Source organism: Helianthus annuus, chromosome 9 (assembly GCF_002127325.2).
Source record: "Helianthus annuus cultivar XRQ/B chromosome 9, HanXRQr2.0-SUNRISE, whole genome shotgun sequence".
Lineage (NCBI taxonomy): Eukaryota > Viridiplantae > Streptophyta > Magnoliopsida > Asterales > Asteraceae > Helianthus > Helianthus annuus.
This window is the reverse complement of record NC_035441.2, coordinates 149,891,191-149,909,676: the sequence shown is the minus strand read 5'-3', so window position 1 is coordinate 149,909,676 and position 18,486 is coordinate 149,891,191. Positions and strand designations below refer to the sequence as shown.

The following is an 18,486-nucleotide window of genomic DNA, read 5'->3' as shown; positions in this document are numbered from 1 at the left end:
TGTGTTGCCTCCATGTACTGCTTTATCTCCAATGCACCTTCTTTATCAAGCAGAAGCGCTTCAAGTGTGATTTACTTATTGCGTAAAAACCTAACTTTCATGCCAAAACCCTCGAGAAAGCTTTCAGGTACTTATCCCATTTATCAAACTCCTCGTTAGCTGTGGTGAGCTTGCACTTCTTAATCTCACCAGCAATCTCTACGGTTGGACGAATCATACACGTCTTCCGGATGAAGAAATTCTTTCTTATACAAGCATAATTTGTAGTAGCCCATTCTAACATCATCGGTTAGTTGATGGTCGATCCAGACTCCATTGACCAGAACACACGGAAGTTGTCAAAAGAGTTGACTTCTTCGAATGAAAGATGGGGTTCGGTTGGTCAAGAATATTATAGAACTTCTAAACCAACATCTTCATTACTGTTTCCAAGATATCCGATAAGGTGGCCACAAGGGGACATGGTAGCTGTTTTCCCATCATTTAGTTCAATAATATAAATAAAAGGTAACGACTAAAATTAACTAACACAAAAGTCAAATAGTTAGCTTGAGTTAGTTGTTCTGACTGTGCTGCCAATTGCAAAAGGCTAACAGCACAATCAACTTCATTTAAAGAGTTCCGTATATGCAAGTTGTATGCAAACCATATATAACCGTTATTCTTAGGTTCTTATACAACAAAAACAAACTTCAAAGTGAGACTCACCTCGAACTCGGACCTGGTGCATCACTTACCACCTGTTGATGAAACCATAGACTGTTAATTCAATGCTATGCAGAAACGATGTCAATATATGAACAACTGAAAATACATTTTGTTGATTGACTTCCCATTGCTCTCCATTTTCATCTTCAAGTGCAAATTTAACGTCTTCTTTTGGTAAAAACGAATTGCAGAAACGATCTGGAAGACCCTATGAAACATGAAGAGAGGTTGTTTATCTTGTTTTATCATGTTTAAAAAACATCAGTGATTGCAAGCAGTTGAATGGAGAGAGAGATATTATTTTCCTAAAATGGTTCTAGCGACAAATCAAATCAACGTACACATACCAAGTAAAATTTATTTATTCCAAACAAAGTTAGAGTTTATTTTCCTCAAGTGGTTCTAGCAATCTTAAAGGTTTTCTGCTAAATCATTATCAGATTTAACTACGTAACAGTAATGGCAGTAACAACAATAACATGAGTGTCAAACTGAAGCAATTTCTTACGGTATTAGTATTCGGAGAAGGACTTTCCTTTTGCGTATAAGTTCGAGAACCAGCAAATCTAGTATTTTCGAGGTTTTCTCAGTCAAAAACACAACCATGTCCGGTGTTATCTAGCTGATTTCAAGCAAATACATTGACAAATCGATGAATAACATGTAGTGACATATGATTAAAGATACAGTTGAAGGATTGCAGGGAACATACAGTTGAAGGATTGCAGAGAGAGAGATTATTTTCCTTGAATGGTTCTAGGACAAATCAAATCACCGTACACAGGTATGAAGTGACAAATTATTATTCCAAACAAACTTATAGAATATTTTCACCAAATGGTTTTAGCGATCTTAAAGCTTTTCTACTAAATTATAACAAGACTAAACTGCGTAACAGTAATGGCAGTAACAACAATAACAGGAGTATAAAACTAAAGCAAATTCTTACCATATCAATACTCGGAGACGGACTATCCTTTTGCGTATGAATTCGAACCCGCAAATCTAGTGGGCTTCGATTTTCGATGACGTTTACTCTGTCAAAAACACAACCAGATCCAGTGTTAACTAGCTGATTTCAACCAAATACATTGACAAATCCATGCATAACATGTAACAGCATATGATTAGAGATACCGATGAAGGAATGCAGGGTACATGCGGCTGAGAGTTTGAAATATTCGTCAATTGAGACGAAATAAATAAAGTTGACTTCAGCATAACTAGGGTTCGTTTATGGGTTGAAGGGAAAACAATGTAGGATCTTGGTGTATGTGCTTTTATAGCCTTGATTGTAGTATATCATATTATTCAATACAATATAATATTGTATCATATTACATCACATTATATTAGAGCATTCACATTAGGTTCTCTTGATTTCATCTTTATGAGTTAACTTAGTTAATATGATAGTATAAGATTACATCATATTATATTAGAGCATTCATATTAGGTTCCCTATCTTCATCATATTATATCTAAGGGTGAGGGTATTGGTACATCCCCCAAAAGTAATGACAACCCCCCCCCCCCAGCAGCCCCGTATAAGGCAATGAGGGTTGTATAGGGGTTGAGTGCATTAATTATTTCAGAAAAAGTAAAGTTATACGACCCTCATTGCCCTATGAGCGATGTATTAGAAAGGTGGTAGTTGGAGCATTAAACCCTATACGCCTCTCATTGCTTTATACAGTGCTCATTGGTACTATAATATCTGAATTTAAGGTATATTGCTGACAAGACAGCGGAGTTCAGACTGAAAAGGCTGAAAAGGTGATCCGCATACGCGCTCATGGCCCTATACGCTGCGTATTGTTTCGAATTTTTTCCCTTTACCCCAAGCTTATGGGATTCATGTAATACAAATGTTCAAAAATCCCAAAAAAGTGATGAAAATGATAAAAATTTTCAAATAAACGGTCTGGTTAAATTAGATTCGAATCACGATGTCAAATTGGGACTTTGGATATTTTTTTGGTGAAATTTCGAATGAGTCATATGTCTCCGAAGCGTTTGGTTACCCGGCGTTGATCGAGGTGAGGAGGAGGTGGTTTCCGTGCGTCCGCAACACGCCGAAACTTACCATTCGCATCAGGAAGGGAGTGTGCGGTCCGTGATGCCTGATTTGAACCAGGTAAAAATTCATATTGTCGTTTTGGTTATTTTAGTATAACCATTAAGTTGTTTCAGGTCGTAGAGGAGGCGGGACCATCTTACGTGGCTCAAAGCTATCCGCAACAGGAAAAACATGCATACGGGACTTACCATTCCCATCAGGAAAAACAACGCAAGAAAAAGTCCAAGGAAGGTGCTTTTGACATCGAGGAAGACGAGAACGAAATCGAGAAAGGTGTTACACACTTCGAGGAAAGTGATCAAGACGAGGAAGATGGTGGTGGCTGGGACGATGGTGGCGGGGACGATGGTGGTGAAAAGGACGATGGTGGTGGCGGTGACGATGGTGCTAATGACCCGAAAAAACAAGGAAAGGTATAACATTACCGTCACTTACGTGTTATTCGTTATGTATAATGTTTATTAAATTTTAGACAATTTTGATTTTGTATACGTGTTATTCGTTATGTATAGGTTTATTAGAAGGGTGCCTATTAGAATTTAGACAAAGTTGATTTTGTTTACGTGTTATTCGTTATGTATAAGGTTTATTAGATTTTAAACAAATATAGTTTTAAACATAGTTTTAAATTATCGTTGTTTCAGGTATTTGCGACACTTCACGAGTTAAAGAATTGGGCTTACAAAACAGAAATTGCGAAAGGTTACGTCATTGTGACCCAACGAACGGTAACAAAAGGTGAAGATTCGTCAGTAAGGACAGTGAGATATGGTTGCAATGCGACCGTGGAGGCACAAGCAAAAGTAAAGCAACAGTTCGGCGTTCTGGTAGCAAGAAGATTGGGTGTCCTTTTAAAATGATAGGGAAACTAGACGCAAGTAGTGGCAATTGGAGCTTAGTGGTGAAGCAAAAGGATCATAACCATGAGCCTGCGGTATTTCTCGAGGGTCACGCATTTGCAAGAAGATTGACCCCAGATAAAGAATCATTGGTAGAGAGACTTTATATTCAAAACATAGAGCCTACGAACATACATTAAACCATAAGAAAACAAAACCCACTGAGCATGTGCATTAAACGTGATAAAAAAGATTAAAGTCAAAATGTACGGTGATCGGACTCCAATGCGGATATTGCAGCAAATGTTGCATGAAGGAAGGTATGTTTACCACACCCGGGTGAATCCCGAAACAAATGCGGTCGAGGAGGTTTTTTTTGTTCATCGGTACTCGTACGATATGTGGCGTGCTTTCCCACATGTGTTGATGATTAATACCACTTACAAAACGAATGAGTATAGACTTCCGTTTGTTCAAATTGTGGGTGTGACATCGACACACAAGTCGTTTTGTGTCGCTCATGCTTTTATCTCTAAAGAAAAACAGGATAACTTCTTATGGGTCCTACAGAACCTCAAAGGATTGTTGGAAGAGGGTATGGAACCGTGCGTGATAGTAACAGATTGCGATAAAGCTTTGATGAATGCTTGCGATAAAGTATTCCCAAAAGCATCCAAATTGCTATGTCGGTGGCACATCTCACAAAATATTCTAAAACACACCAAGGCAAAATTTGCAACGGCTGAAGAATGGAAAATATTCAAGCTTTCTTGGTCTCGATTGTGTAATTCTCCCACTGAGAGGCTATACAATTATAACTTTGAGCGGCTATTTACGCGACTGACTGACGACCATAGATCAGGTACGTATTATATTACAAACTATAGGGGCCTATTTTGACATTTTATGAAACTATAAGTTGAGGGACTTGTTTGTCATTGTTTGAAACTTGCTTAAAAAATGGTTAAAACCAAGTCCAGGGACTAAACTGTCATTTATTGAAAGTTATAGTCTAGGGGTTATTTTGACATTATTTAAAAGTACAAAGTATTGGGCATAAAATGTAATTATTGAAATCTAAAGTATAAGGGTTGAAATAGCCTTGTTTGAAACTTATTTTAACTCTAAAATCTTAACCAAGTTAAATGTTGAATAAGAAATCCTTAAAAAAAATTAACTTAGTTAACTATGTTAATTAGAATAACAAAAATGGTTAAAACCAAGTCCAGGGACTAAACTGTCATTTATTGAAAGTTATAGTCTAGGGGTTATTTTGACATTATTTAAAAGTACAAAATATTTGGGCATAAAATGTAATTATTGAAATCTAAAGTATAAGGGTTGAAATAGCCTTGTTTGAAACTTATTTTAACTCTAAAATCTTAACCAAGTTAAATGTTGAATAAGAAATCCTTTAAAAAAATTAACTTAGTTAACTATGTTAGTTACAATAACAAAAAAGGGGGGTTTCTTGTATATCCCGCCCCTTAGCAAGGATCGAACCCGGACCACTCGTGTAAAAGCACCCCTTGTTTACCCGTTTATCCTCCTGTACAGGAGCTGATAGATACCCTAACATTAGTTGTTTTATACTTTAAAAAAGAAGTTAACTTAGTTAACTACGTTAATTAGAATAACAAAAAGGGGGGGGTTTCTTGTTTAACCCGCCCCTTAGCAAGGATCGAACCCGGACAACTCGTGTAAAAGCACCCCTTCTTTACCAGTTTATCCTCCTGTACAGGAGCTGATAGATACCCTAACATTAGTTGTTTTATACTTTAAAAAAGAAGTTAACTTAGTTAACTACGTTAATTAGAATAACAAAAAAGGGGGGGTTTCTTGTATAACCCGCCCCTTAGCAAGGATCGCACCCGGACAACTCGTGTAAAAGCACCCCTTCTTTACCAGTTTATCCTCCTGTACAGGAGCTGATAGTTATCCTAACATTAGTTATTTTATACACTTCTTAAAATCCAACCGGGCACACACCTTTTATTTTATTTTGTACGTTTTTTTATCACTTTTATAAAAACTAACATTTTTATAAATTCATATACATCAAACCTGATTTACTAAAAATATAAACTATAATTATTTCCGGTTTTATCTAATTATTATGAATTAAGTTAGTTTTAATCTTATTAAATTCAATAAAAATAGTAAACTAATTTTATAAAACCTGAAAATTTTTATATAATTATTTTAACATCAGAATGATGTTCGAAAATATAAAATTGATATTTTTCCCAAAATTCGATTTTTAACCAATTTAATCCAATAATTACATAGTTGTATTTGTTTAATTAATTATTTAAAAATAGTTAATTTATCAGAAAAATTTTGTTTGAGCCTTTGGTCGGGGTGTTACAATACAAACATTACAAATCGTTATATTCTGTTTTTTTTTTTCAGGAGTTTTGAACTATTTGTATACTGTCTGGCTACTACCCTATAAAGAAAAGTTTGTTTCAGCCTGGACTAACACAAGCCCTAACTTTGGTCAACATACAACCAACAGAGTTGAAAGCCAACATGCTAAGTTTAAGAGATACCTTAAGGGGCCAAACAGCTCGCTCCATAGACTTGTGTGGCTTGTTGACAAAGTTGTAGAGTCACAACGCATACAAATAAACCTCACTTTTCAGGATAGCCGGTCCTTGAAAATGGGGGACCACATGATATCATTCTTTGATAACCTACGTGGTAATGTTTCCCTGAAAGCACTAGATTTGTTGCTTGTGGAGAAGAAAAAGATACGTACGTTGCTCGCAGTAGGGGGGACTTGTGGTCATGTGCTTTTTACGAGTTGTGGGTTGCCATGTGCTTGTCAGATGGAGTGGTGGGAAAATACAAGTAATAAAAACAGACTTCAACCGCTTATTCTACTTCATATGAATACCCACCCCCCGCCCTCACTTCTAACTATTGTTTTTAAAATACAGATTGCAAAATTCCTCTTGCCGCCGTAGACAAATTCTGGACAAAACTAGATTTCAATGCTGAAGAACTTAAGGAAGGCGATAATAATCTTCGGGAGGAAATGGACAGAGTCATGCAACAACTGAAGGCGCAACCACCGATAGTGCTAAAAAGTATGTTGTCGAAGATAAAGAAGGTGGTGAATCCAAGTATGACTGACCATCAATCGCCTGAGGTACAACAAGATACTCGGGGGCGCCCAACCTCTAAAGCACAACAAAAAAAGAAGGAGGAGGTTGCGAGACGTAAAGATACCCGGTCCGAAGCAAAAGGCAAAAGCCAAAAGAAGGACGAGGACGCTCAAAAGCCAGCAGTGCAACGCAGTCGTTCAAAGAAAAATAAGGCTAAAAAGACAGTTGAAATTATAGATGAAGATTTTCCACTGTTGGTGGGGGATAGGTACGTCAACAATCATTGACCTATATAATATCCTACGTACTTCCATACATACATTTTCCTTGATAAAGATTTTCCACAATATATTTTACAATTACAGGTACAAAAACATGATTGATCGTTTTAAGGACTGGCTTCCATCTATGTATCGAAGATACATAACACATATGGAAGATGCCCAGCCTGACGGTAACTGTGGGTTTCGATCGGTGGCTATGGGTTTGGGGTTGGACCAGAATGCTTGGATGTGGGTCCGCCAAGAGCTACTGGATGAGATGTTCATTAACAAAGCCCGATGGTTGCCTCTTCTTGACTCTTTTGATCCGGGATTTTACACTACAGTATATCGATCAATAAACTGGTTGCACGTGGAACCTGCACCAATGGCATGTTGGATGTCCTTGCCATACGCCGGATTGTTGGTGGTTCAAAAATTTGGTGTGCTTGTTCAACATTTAAGCAATGGTGTTTGTCAAACATACTTTCCCATGTTTGATGGTCCGGCGGAGGGCCATTCTGTTCTTTCGATTGCCTATGTGGAAGATGGCCATTTCATCATGGTTAAGTTAACGGATGATGGTCTGATGCCTCCACCGAATGGACTATGGAATATGTATCGAAGTACTGAAGCTATGGAGTGGGAGACAATGTACATGTCTCGTCTTTCAGAGGGTAAAGAGTTACTTCGTAGTAATAGAAGTGTACGAAGAGACTTTATTAACTTGTTGTAGGTTCTCGTTATAACACATATGGAGTGGGAGACAATGTACATGTCTCGTCTTTCAGAGGGTAAGAAGTTACTTCGTAGTAATAGAAGTGTACAAAGAGACTTTATTAACTTGTTGTAGGTTCTCGTTGTAACACGTAAAACTGTTTAATCGTATTATTATTGTAACACCCCAACCCGGAACGGGCTGACGTGTAACTTTTACAGAGTCAGATCAAAAACATAATTCCATTAATACTTAAATGTATTACAAGGCTTTACAACTTAATGGAAATAGGATATCTAATCCAGTACATTATTTCTACGGTCTTTTTCATATACTCGAGCACTGTTCTATATCCCGTCCCAGATTGTCTTGATAACCTGACGTAAAGAAGGAAAACACAAAAACGTACGTCTGAGCAAAATTTGAAAGTTTTGCCCAGTGTGCGGATAGAGGAAAACAAAAGGCTTATTTTATTTTAGAAAAAGGCTAAGTTCTTTAAAAATCCTTTGTTTTAGCAAAAACGCTAAGTTTTCATAATTCAAAATATACTAAATAAATATAACAAATATTATCAGAAAATGATATACAGATTTACCCGAAGTCCAGAAGGTTCATTTTATTACAGAGGTTAATACAGGGTAGCTAGCCCATGTATCCAGACCTGAATGGAGTGTGGGCAAATCACACCTACCATTCATCAGATATCAGACTTTATTTAATTTTTCCTAGGATCGATCCATACGCCTCTAAACAGAAGTCCGTAGACTAACAGAAGTCCGTAGACTGAAACAGAAGAGACGCCGTGAACTCAACTCACCGTCACGGATGGTGCCACATCATTTTATGCCACAATGATGGGTCTGTGGTCATCCTCACAGAAAAGGGACTGACTTGGGTAACATGATACATGTACATAATCTTAAACTTGTACATTTATAAACACGTAAACTTTATAAACATTTTTATAATATAAACTTATTTCATAATTTAAAAATCAGAAATCAAATCAGATGCCCAAAGGCCAAATGACATGTATTGAAGGAAGGGATTCTATTCGTACCTTAAGCGATGATCACAAAACTGAGATAACCGAATACGTGTAGACGGTCACGAAATCCTATAATATTGTTATAATTAAATAGAAGAATTGTTTATTTGACCGAACTTTAAAGACGTAGATATCATCTTTCTATGTAATAGATTATGTAATAATTTGAAAACAATATTTATTTAAAATTAATTAATACTGATAATGATTAACATGATAAAAATTTTAATATACACACATACTGACATACATACCTTAGCAAAAGTAACATACATACATAGATAAAAGCTAGTTAGGTTTATATAACATTAACTAATACATTCATATTTAAAATCTCTTTTAAAATAATAGTAACAACAATTAAGTAAAATACTTCTATAATTTAAGTTATGGCTTTTCTAAATCAACGAGACCAAAACAAAACAGAAAGTTATTTTGTTATATATATATATATTTTTTTTAACAACTCATGCCACCTTAGTATTTACTTGACTCGATTTGTTCTATTAAGTGTACTTCAAAATTATTAAACGACTAGTAAATATGAAAACATGGTTATACCTTAGTTTAGAGTGAAATTAGTAGACTAGAATGATGAGTCCAAGCCAAAAATATCCCAGACGAAAAATAAATAACAACTAGTGGCTGAGAAATGATTTATGGAGTGAGACCTTTTAAATATATATTAAGAGGAAAGAGGTTTTGAGATATCAGGTGCAGAGGTTGATATATGAAAATGAAATCCCTTCTTTTATAGTAGAGTTTTCTTGCTGTCTAAGGTTTGGATGACAACTGTGGTATACGTGTTCAAAGAAGTTTTTATAATAAATTTATTAAGCCCAATATGTGCCACCTGTAGATATGACTAAACAAAGAGTAGGGACCAAGATAAAATGATATTATCTTTTCATTTCTCAAATAACTTTTATTACATATAATTCTTACGAAAGTACGAAACAGTTTTAAAATTATGTTTTTTTTTACATATAAACTCTTTATTTATTAACTAAAATATATATATTTCTAAAATTACTACAACATTACATATATATATTCTTCATAATATTATTGTTTTATTATTATTATTATTATTATTATTATTATTATTTTTATTATTATTATTTGTATGCACGTATATATATGTATTTATAAATTCGGGTTATTACAAATTTACCCCTCTAAAAAAAATTTCGTCCTCGAAATTTACAATATTGAAAAACATAATTTATCATGAAAACATATTAAGATAATAACTGATTAATATTTCATATATACCCTTATATATCCCCATGGAAAATATAACTTAGCAAAACTTGAAACCACATGTTCTAACGGTAGCTTGATTAGATGATAATTATCTCATTTAGACGTGCAGTCTTCTAAGTCTTATTTATATATGAAGATAATACTTAACGCGTGTTTCTACTTAGCGGAGTGAAAATTTCAAATTCTTCCTTCAAGGTTCTCGACCAATCAATTCATGATGCTTTATACGTTTCTTTGCTAGTTCCGCTTCCGTTGATGCAATGTTGGTGGTTAAAGCGAACACCCTTCCGCCAGTTGTGCGTGGTACAATACTGGCGGCTCAGCATAATTTCCGATAACATATCCTTGCGGCTTAGGGCAGTTTTTAACCATGTGATCAGATTGTCCACACCTGAAGCAATTTCCTGTGGCCTTGAAACAAACACCTTTATGAAATTTCCCACAGGTGTTGCATAACGGACTAGTGTGGTTTTGGTTTTGGTTTGGAGACTTGCGATTGGTTTGATAAGGATGATTAGATGTGTTAGGGTTCTGATGTGTTTGTTGCCAGTTTTGGTGTTGGGTGTTACTGTTTTGATTGGAAGGGGGCTTGTGATCTCTGGTGGATGAGGTTTGGTTCTTCTTGTGAATCTCGTCATATTGTAGCTTCATGTCTTTGTTTGCTATTTCTAAGTTTTGGACTGCATTTGCAACCTCCGTGATATCCTTGAACTCTTGGTTTACAATTAACCATTTGATCTTTTCACATACGGCCCATTTCAATTTGTCGGCTTGCATCAATGGGGTTCCGGCAGCGGGTCCCATGAAACTAGCCAATCTCGTGAATCGAGCCATAAACTCAACCATAGGCTCATCTTCCCTTTGTTTAATAGATGCATACTCTCGCTCATATTCTCCTCTACGGGCAGAAGGGAAGTACTGTTGATAAAACAAAGTTTTGAAATCGTTCCACGAAAGTGTAGCCACATAAAAATCTCCTCCTCGTGCATGCTTGACGGTTCCCCACCAACTTTGGGCATCATCTTCTAACTTATAGGTAGCTAGCCTTGCTTTAAACTCCTCACCGACCCCCATAACTTCGAAAATCTTTTCGATATGGTTTATCCAGTTTTGAGCCTCTACTGGAACAGTCGCAGAACTGAATGAACGTGGTTTCTGCTTTTGGAATCTTGCGAGCCAAGTGTAGATGTCGACAGACGGGGACATAGTCGTGTTGTTATACGATACATCATTTTTAGTTGCTGAGATATGTGGTGGAAACGGTGGAGGTAATGGAGGAGGTGTGGGAGTACGTGGAGGCGGAGAAGGTGGAGGTGGTGGAAGTGTTACGTTATTCTCTCGATCATGAATATGTTGATCGAAAGTTTGTAGAATATTAGGAAGCATCTTTTCGAAAGCACGCTGAAATGCCTTGTCAAAGCTACGTCGTTTAGAAGACTTTGATTTCCGACGGGAGTGACTTGAATGAGACATCTGAGAGGAAAAGATACATAAGGATGACGAAAATGATTTAGCGGAATATAAGATTTCCTAGCCCACGTCTACCCATTGTCTCACAGGTCTTAACTTATGTTTAAGTTTTCTACAGGAAAGAGCCTTTGCTCTGATACCATAACTGTAACACCCCAACCCGGAACGGGCTGACGTGTCACTTTACAGAGTCAGATCAAAAACATAATTCCATTAATACTTAAATGTATTACAAGGCTTTACAACTTAATGGAAATAGGATATCTAATCCAGTACATTATTTCTACGGTCTTTTTCATATACTCGAGCACTCTTCTATATCCCGTCCCAGATTGTCTTGATAACCTGACGTAAAGAAGGAAAACACAAAAACGTACTGTGTGCGGATAGAGGAAAACAAAAGACTTATTTTATTTTAGAAAAAGGCTAAGTTCTTTAAAAATCCTTTGTTTTAGCAAAAACGCTAAGTTTTCATAATTCAAAATATACTAAATAAATATAACAAATATTATCAGAAAATGATATACAGATTTACCCGAAGTCCAGAAGGTTCATTTTATTACAGAGGTTAATACAGGGTAGCTAGCCCATGTATCCAGACCTGAATGGAGTGTGGGCAAATCACACCTACCATTCATCAGATATCAGACTTTATTTACTTTTTCCTAGGATCGATCCATACGCCTCTAAACAGAAGTCCGTAGACTAACAGAAGTCCGTAGACTGAAACAGAAGAGACGCCGTGAACTCAACTCACCGTCACGGATGGTGCCACATCATTTTATGCCACAATGATGGGTCTGTGGTCATCCTCACAGAAAAGGGACTGACTTGGGTAACATGATACATGTACATAATCTTAAACTTGTACATTTATAAACACGTAAACTTTATAAACATTTTTATAATATAAACTTATTTCATAATTTAAAAATCAGAAATCAGATGCCCAAAGGCCAAATGACATGTATTGAAGGAAGGGATTCTATCCGTACCTTAAGCGATGATCACAAAACTGAGATAACCGAATACGTGTAGACGGTCACGAAATCCTATAATATTGTTATAATTAAATAGAAGAATTGTTTATTTGACCGAACTTTAAAGACGTAGTTATCATCTTTCTATGTAATAGATTATGTAATAATTTGAAAACAATATTTATTTAAAATTAATTAATACTGATAATGATTAACATGATAAAAATTTTAATATACACACATACTGACATACATACCTTAGCAAAAGTAACATACATACATAGATAAAAGCTAGTTAGGTTTATATAACATTAACTAATACATTCATATTTAAAATCTCTTTTAAAATAATAGTAACAACAATTAAGTAAAATACTTCTATAATTTAAGTTATGGCTTTTCTAAATCAACGAGACCAAAACAAAACAGAAAGTTATTTTGTTCTATATATATATTTTTTTTTAACAACTCATGCCACCTTAGTATTTACTTGACTCGATTTGTTCTATTAAGTGTACTTCAAAATTATTAAACGACTAGTAAATATGAAAACATGGTTATACCTTAGTTTAGAGTGAAATTAGTAGACTAGAATGATGAGTCCAAGCCAAAAATATCCCAGACGAAAAATAAATAACAACTAGTGGCTGAAAAATAAATAACAACTAGTGGCTGAGAAATGATTTATGGAGTGAGACCTTTTAAATATATATTAAGAGGAAAGAGGTTTTGAGATATCAGGTGCAGAGGTTGATATATGAAAATGAAATCCCTTCTTTTATAGTAGAGTTTTCTTGCTGTCTAAGGTTTGGATGATAACTGTGGTATATGTGTTCAAAGAAGTTTTTATAATAAATTTATTAAGCCCAATATGTGCCACCTATAGATATGACTAAACAAAGAGTAGGGACCAAGATAAAATGATATTATCTTTTCATTTCTCAAATAACTTTTATTACATATAATTCTTACGAAAGTACGAAACAGTTTTAAAATTATGTTTTGTTTTTTGTTTTTTTTTTTTTACATATAAACTCTTTATTTATTAACTAAAATATATATATTTCTAAAATTACTACAACGTTACATATATATATTCTTCATAATATTATTGTATTATTATTATTATTATTATTATTATTATTATTATTATTATTATTATTATTATTATTATTATTTTTATTATTATTATTTGTATGCACGTATATATATGTATTTATAAATTCGGGTTATTACAATTATGTTTTATCTTTTTATTTTACATTCTATTATCTTTTGAATATAGTGTAAGCAACATTTATTTTATAAAAAAATGTTAATTACATTAATTTATAATGTAAAAACACTTATTTACATCACTATTTTTATTAAAAGAAAGGCATCATATGCAGCATATTGGGCAATGAGAGGTGTATACCAGCCTCTATATGCCGCTCATAGCACACTAAGCGGCTGCTGGTAAGCAATCTATAAGCCACGTATTGGCCAATGAGGAGTGTATACCAACACAAACAACATTTCAGCTCACTAAAGAGGGAAAACTAGATCAAAATCAATTCAAACACACACACCAAAAACAAACACAACTCTCTCCCGTATACCATTTCTATCCCGTATCGAACCATACGGTGCGAATTTCCACAAGAGGTTAGTAACATCTTCATCTTTCCTAGTTGTTATTGTTTTTTTACGGTTTTTTTGTTTATTCTAAAATATTTTGGTTGTGGTGTTTGGCGGTAGAGGTGTTTGACGGTGGTGGTTGTTAGAGTGGTTTAGGTTAGGACGGTGGTGGTTGTTAGAGTGGTTGAGGTTAGGACGGTGGTGGTTGTATCTATGGGTTAGGGTTTGACGGTGGTTGTGGGTTGGCTGTGGTGGTTGTGGGTTGGTTGTGGTGTTTGTGGGTTGTCGTAATTTTATTAATATTCTGACAAAATATTAACTTTTAATTGTTGAAGATATGTCGTCAGATGAGGAACAACAGGCACCAAATGGTGGTCCGGTATTCAATCCGATGGCCGGGGGTAATTGTGAGCAGTACGATTTTTTAGACTTCCCCCAGAGCAGTATGGAATACAGACGTTTTGCCAAGTTCCGGGGTATGAGAGTGAGGCAGCAGAGGGCGTTGTGTTGGGACGCGTTACGGGAGTGTGACGAGGAGCAGAGGGCCCGGGGTATAATCGGGGAAAATAACCCGTGGGATCGTATGTTTTTTTATGCGGCTGGGCCTTCTTATAGGCCTATGGTGGTGGAGTTCCTCTCCACGTTTATCTATCGACCACGGCCTGCTGAGCAGCCTAACTCCGATATGGACGATCCGATGGTGGAACCACCCCCTGCCGAGGTAACTTTCTGTTTATTCGGGGAGCGACAGAATATGTCGCTGCGTCAGTTTGCTTTGGCCACCGGATTCTACACTGATGAGGAGTTGGTTCAGGATATTTATACCACCGCGATCACAACTATGCCTGATGATCAGTTGCTTGCTTGGTGGCCCACCCTCTGTGATGTACCCTTCGGTCATAAGGCCCGTGTCTCGTTGATTACTGACCCACTCGTTCGCTACATACACCGTTGCATTGCCACGTCGATATCTGGGCGTGGCAAAAGCAACGAGTAGGTCACGAAAAACGACCTGTTCTATCTTTACTGTTTATTCACGGGGACGCCGTGCGCCCTCCATCGCTGCCTGGCGGAGTATTTGGCCTCATTTTCCCGACGTCGGAAGCGTGGCGGATTGCACGGAGGGGCGTTCATCACGCGTATTGCCCAGCATTGCGGTCGGTATTTTCCATTCATCGGTGAGTTGCCACCGCCTGCCCCTTTCGAGTATTTGGGTATTAGGACGATGAGAGGGATGAACTTGGCAGTGAACTTTCTGGGCATTGGTTATCGGTTTGTCGGTGAGAACGATCAGATTTTCGTAGCCCAGCCGTTAGTACATCAACATCTGCTGGACGCTGCGGAGGTGGATATGCCTCATGTTGTTGATGAGCCTATTGGAGAGGGTGACGTCGAGCCTGAGGTTGAGCAGGGGCATCCGCAAGAGCCGCCACAGCATCCTCGGCGCGTCTATCATGCGGTGAGGTTGCCTCAGTCCACTCAGCGTCTCCTCGAGTGGCTTGTGGCGGGTCAGACGACTGTGATGGGGAGGTTGGCACTGCAGGATCGGCGGATGGACCGGATGGAGGATATGATGGAGTGGATGATGGCTAGCGAGGCTGATAGGCGTAGCGAGGCGGGGTTGCCGGTTCGAGACCCGCCACAACCACGAGTGTATCTGGGGTCTGGCTTGGAAGCCGGCCCGTCCGGCACGCAGGCAGGCCCTTCCGGCACGCAGGCAAGCCCGTCCGGCACGCAGGCTGGCCCGTCTGACACGCAGATGCAGTTGATACGTTATGAGGATAGTGGTTCTGATGACGGTGACGAGGAAATGGCTTAGGAGTAGTATTTATCTGTTTCGTTTGGTCGTATTTTGGGTTTAATGTGGTTGTACGAACAAATATTTATTCATCTTTTGTTATTTATGTTTAGTGGTATGCCCGGTTGTTTTTGTATAAACGTTTAATCTTTTATCGCATGTATGGATGGTAACATGTTTAATATTTTATCAGCATCTATGTTGTATTTTGGGTTTAATGTGGTTGTACGAACAAATAGGTATTGGGATTCTTATAACGAAGGGGTATATTGGTCTTTTTTAAAGGTATTGGGATTCTTATAACGAAGGGGTATACTGGTCTTTTTTTTTTAAATGCTAAGCATGTGCAGAAGGGGTATAAACGGTTATAAGAATTTCAGGGACTGGATTTGAAAAATTAGAATTACAGTTAGTTTTAATAACTGTGCAGGGACTGTTCTTGTGCAAAACAAACCTCAGGGACTGGATTTGAAAAATTATAATTACACAAATAAAAAAAGAGGGGTCCTTCTCTATCGGACCGGCCTCCCATGGATTCGAACTCGTACACCTCGCATAGAACACACAAGCCTTCACTAGTTTATCCTCCTGTACAGGAGCTAATAAATTGGTTATAGTATATCCTTTATACTTGATTTGAAAAATTAGAATTACACAAATAAAAAAGGGAGGGGTCCTTCTGTATCGGATCGGCCTCCCCCGGGTTTCGAACTCGCACACTTCGCCTAAAACACACATGCCTTAACCAATTTATCCTCCTGTACAGGAGCTGATAAATTGGTTATAGTATTTCATTTATACACTTCATACACTTTAAGGTGCTCATTGAACCATACGGCTCTAATTGAACACAAACACTTTCCCACATTCAATAAAGGGGTAAACTAGATCTAAAATTTGAAAACTCACACTAAAACACCAAGAACACACACACACACAAACGCTCTAGACCACACGATTTTCACAAGACAAACTCTTGACCACATGATGAAGGTTAGTTTGTATTTCAAATTTTATTGCTTAATCTTCAAACTTTTTTTACTTTTTGGGTTTATTTCCGCCGTTTGTGGTGGTGTTGGGTTTGATGGTGGTGGGGGATTGGTGGCGGTGGGGATTGATGAAGGTGGGGGATTGATGGGCAACACGAAATTTGATTTGGTAAGTGTTAGGGTTTTTTTTTACTGAATTATAACTGTTGATAAGTTATGTCATGTTAATGCACATGTGCATAGCTATAGTTATGCACATGTGCATATTTTGACAGAATATGCTTACATGGAACAAGATAATAAGGTAATGTTGTGAGAACAAAGTCTCAAGTATGAAACATTTATTGGGCTTAATAGTTCACCATTCTTTGCATTCTAGTCTACACAGTTTAATTTCCCCATTTGAAGAGCCTTGTTGCTAAATGAGTCTCCTTTCTCCTTCATCCAATGTAATGTCACCTTACAAGCGGTTGTTTAATACCAACCTCTCACCACTTCTTCCTTTCCTCCCTTTCATCCCATAACGAGATCCATTGTTGGCCAGTGTTGTGGTGGTGGCTACAAAAAGGAGTCGCGTTTTATATGAAGGCTAGGGTTCTAACTGTAGGTTGTTTCTACGAATCCTAGGGTGTGCAGGTTAACGAAAACAAATCTAGTATTCAATAAGAATCCGTGAACCCCAGTTCATTCATTCATTATTCAATAAGAACCTTATATATAACAAGTTCATTCAAACCCCAAATCCATATCTCGCCTTCATCTCAAACCCCAAATCCCACCCCCAAAAAATGGAAATCGTGACTAAGCAGACAAAAGATTATTGGGAAACGAGCAGCCAGAAAACGAGTTGAGAGAGACGGTGGTTGTCTTGTTCTGTGTTCGATCTTGTTCCTTGTTCGATTTTGTAACACCCTGAACCATTTATGAAAATTTAGAGAAAATATATGGTTAAATGTCACGACCTACGACCCCATCCTGGACGGAATCGGGAGTCGCGAGCAGCCCAGTGGTACCGGTGATTATTTTGAAAAACATTGCAGCGGAAATTTCATCAGGACCGTGAGTTAGGAAGAATATCATAGTTTAAAAACACCGGATTTTATTTATTAAATAGATGGGAAAAACCCATGTTTTACAAAGGTAGCTTAAAAAAACGATAATTTGATTTACTAAAATAAGCCACTTCTTGAAGTCCTTCAGTGCCGTATCCAACTCTTATTCCAATCTACTGTAATCACCTGAAATGCGTTTTAAAAAGGTTTTGTCAGCGGGAAATACTGAGTGAGTTCATTCAGGATTTTTATACAAAAACATATTTGTTATAATTCACAGCATTGAGAGTTTTTACATTTGCTTCTTTAAGATTGGCAAAGACTCAATCACTGCAATTACAACATTGTTATAATTTACAGTATTAAGAGCGATAAAATGTTTCAATATCAAACCAACTACCCACAGTATTTGTCACTCGACCAGCCATCGGTAGCCTCATTGCCCGATGGTGTCTGTGACTATGGTCATATCACCCCTTCGCTAACTCGTTGTCCAATGGTGACGGTTATCAAGTAATGTATACAAAACCCCACATATCGGCTGTAAT

The 18,486-nt window shown here is 37.0% G+C and overlaps 1 protein-coding gene and 2 long non-coding RNA genes across 3 annotated transcripts; 1 reads left to right on the top strand and 2 right to left on the bottom strand.

Moving 5' to 3' along the window:
- The first annotated feature begins 3,891 nt into the window (after window positions 1-3,891).
- Window positions 3,892-7,733, top strand: LOC110876537. Its single transcript, XM_022124707.1, has 4 exons — window positions 3,892-4,489; window positions 6,040-6,480; window positions 6,570-7,005; window positions 7,103-7,733. Exons 1-4 carry the CDS (start codon window positions 3,892-3,894, stop codon window positions 7,731-7,733), a joined length of 2,106 nt encoding a protein of 701 aa, XP_021980399.1.
- A 208-nt stretch (window positions 7,734-7,941) lies between these two features.
- Window positions 7,942-9,475, bottom strand: LOC110874788. Its single transcript, XR_002556219.2, has 3 exons — window positions 9,325-9,475; window positions 8,776-8,832; window positions 7,942-8,092 (listed from the first exon to the last, which is right to left on the bottom strand). It is a non-coding gene; the product is annotated as an uncharacterized LOC110874788 (long non-coding RNA).
- Window positions 9,476-11,693: 2,218 nt separating this feature from the next.
- LOC110879064 lies at window positions 11,694-13,207 on the bottom strand. Its single transcript, XR_004867549.1, has 3 exons — window positions 13,043-13,207; window positions 12,495-12,551; window positions 11,694-11,844 (listed from the first exon to the last, which is right to left on the bottom strand). It is a non-coding gene; the product is annotated as an uncharacterized LOC110879064 (long non-coding RNA).
- Window positions 13,208-18,486: the final 5,279 nt, after the last annotated feature.

Coding starts and splice junctions, on each gene's coding strand:
- LOC110876537 (XM_022124707.1), top strand. CDS start 3,892: ATGTACGGTGATCGGACTCCAATGCGGATATTGCAGCAAATGTTGCAT. Junction 6,481..6,569: donor GGAGTGGTGGGAAAATACAA/GTAATAAAAACA, acceptor TTTAAAATACAG/ATTGCAAAATTCCTCTTGCC. Junction 7,006..7,102: donor CCACTGTTGGTGGGGGATAG/GTACGTCAACAA, acceptor TTACAATTACAG/GTACAAAAACATGATTGATC.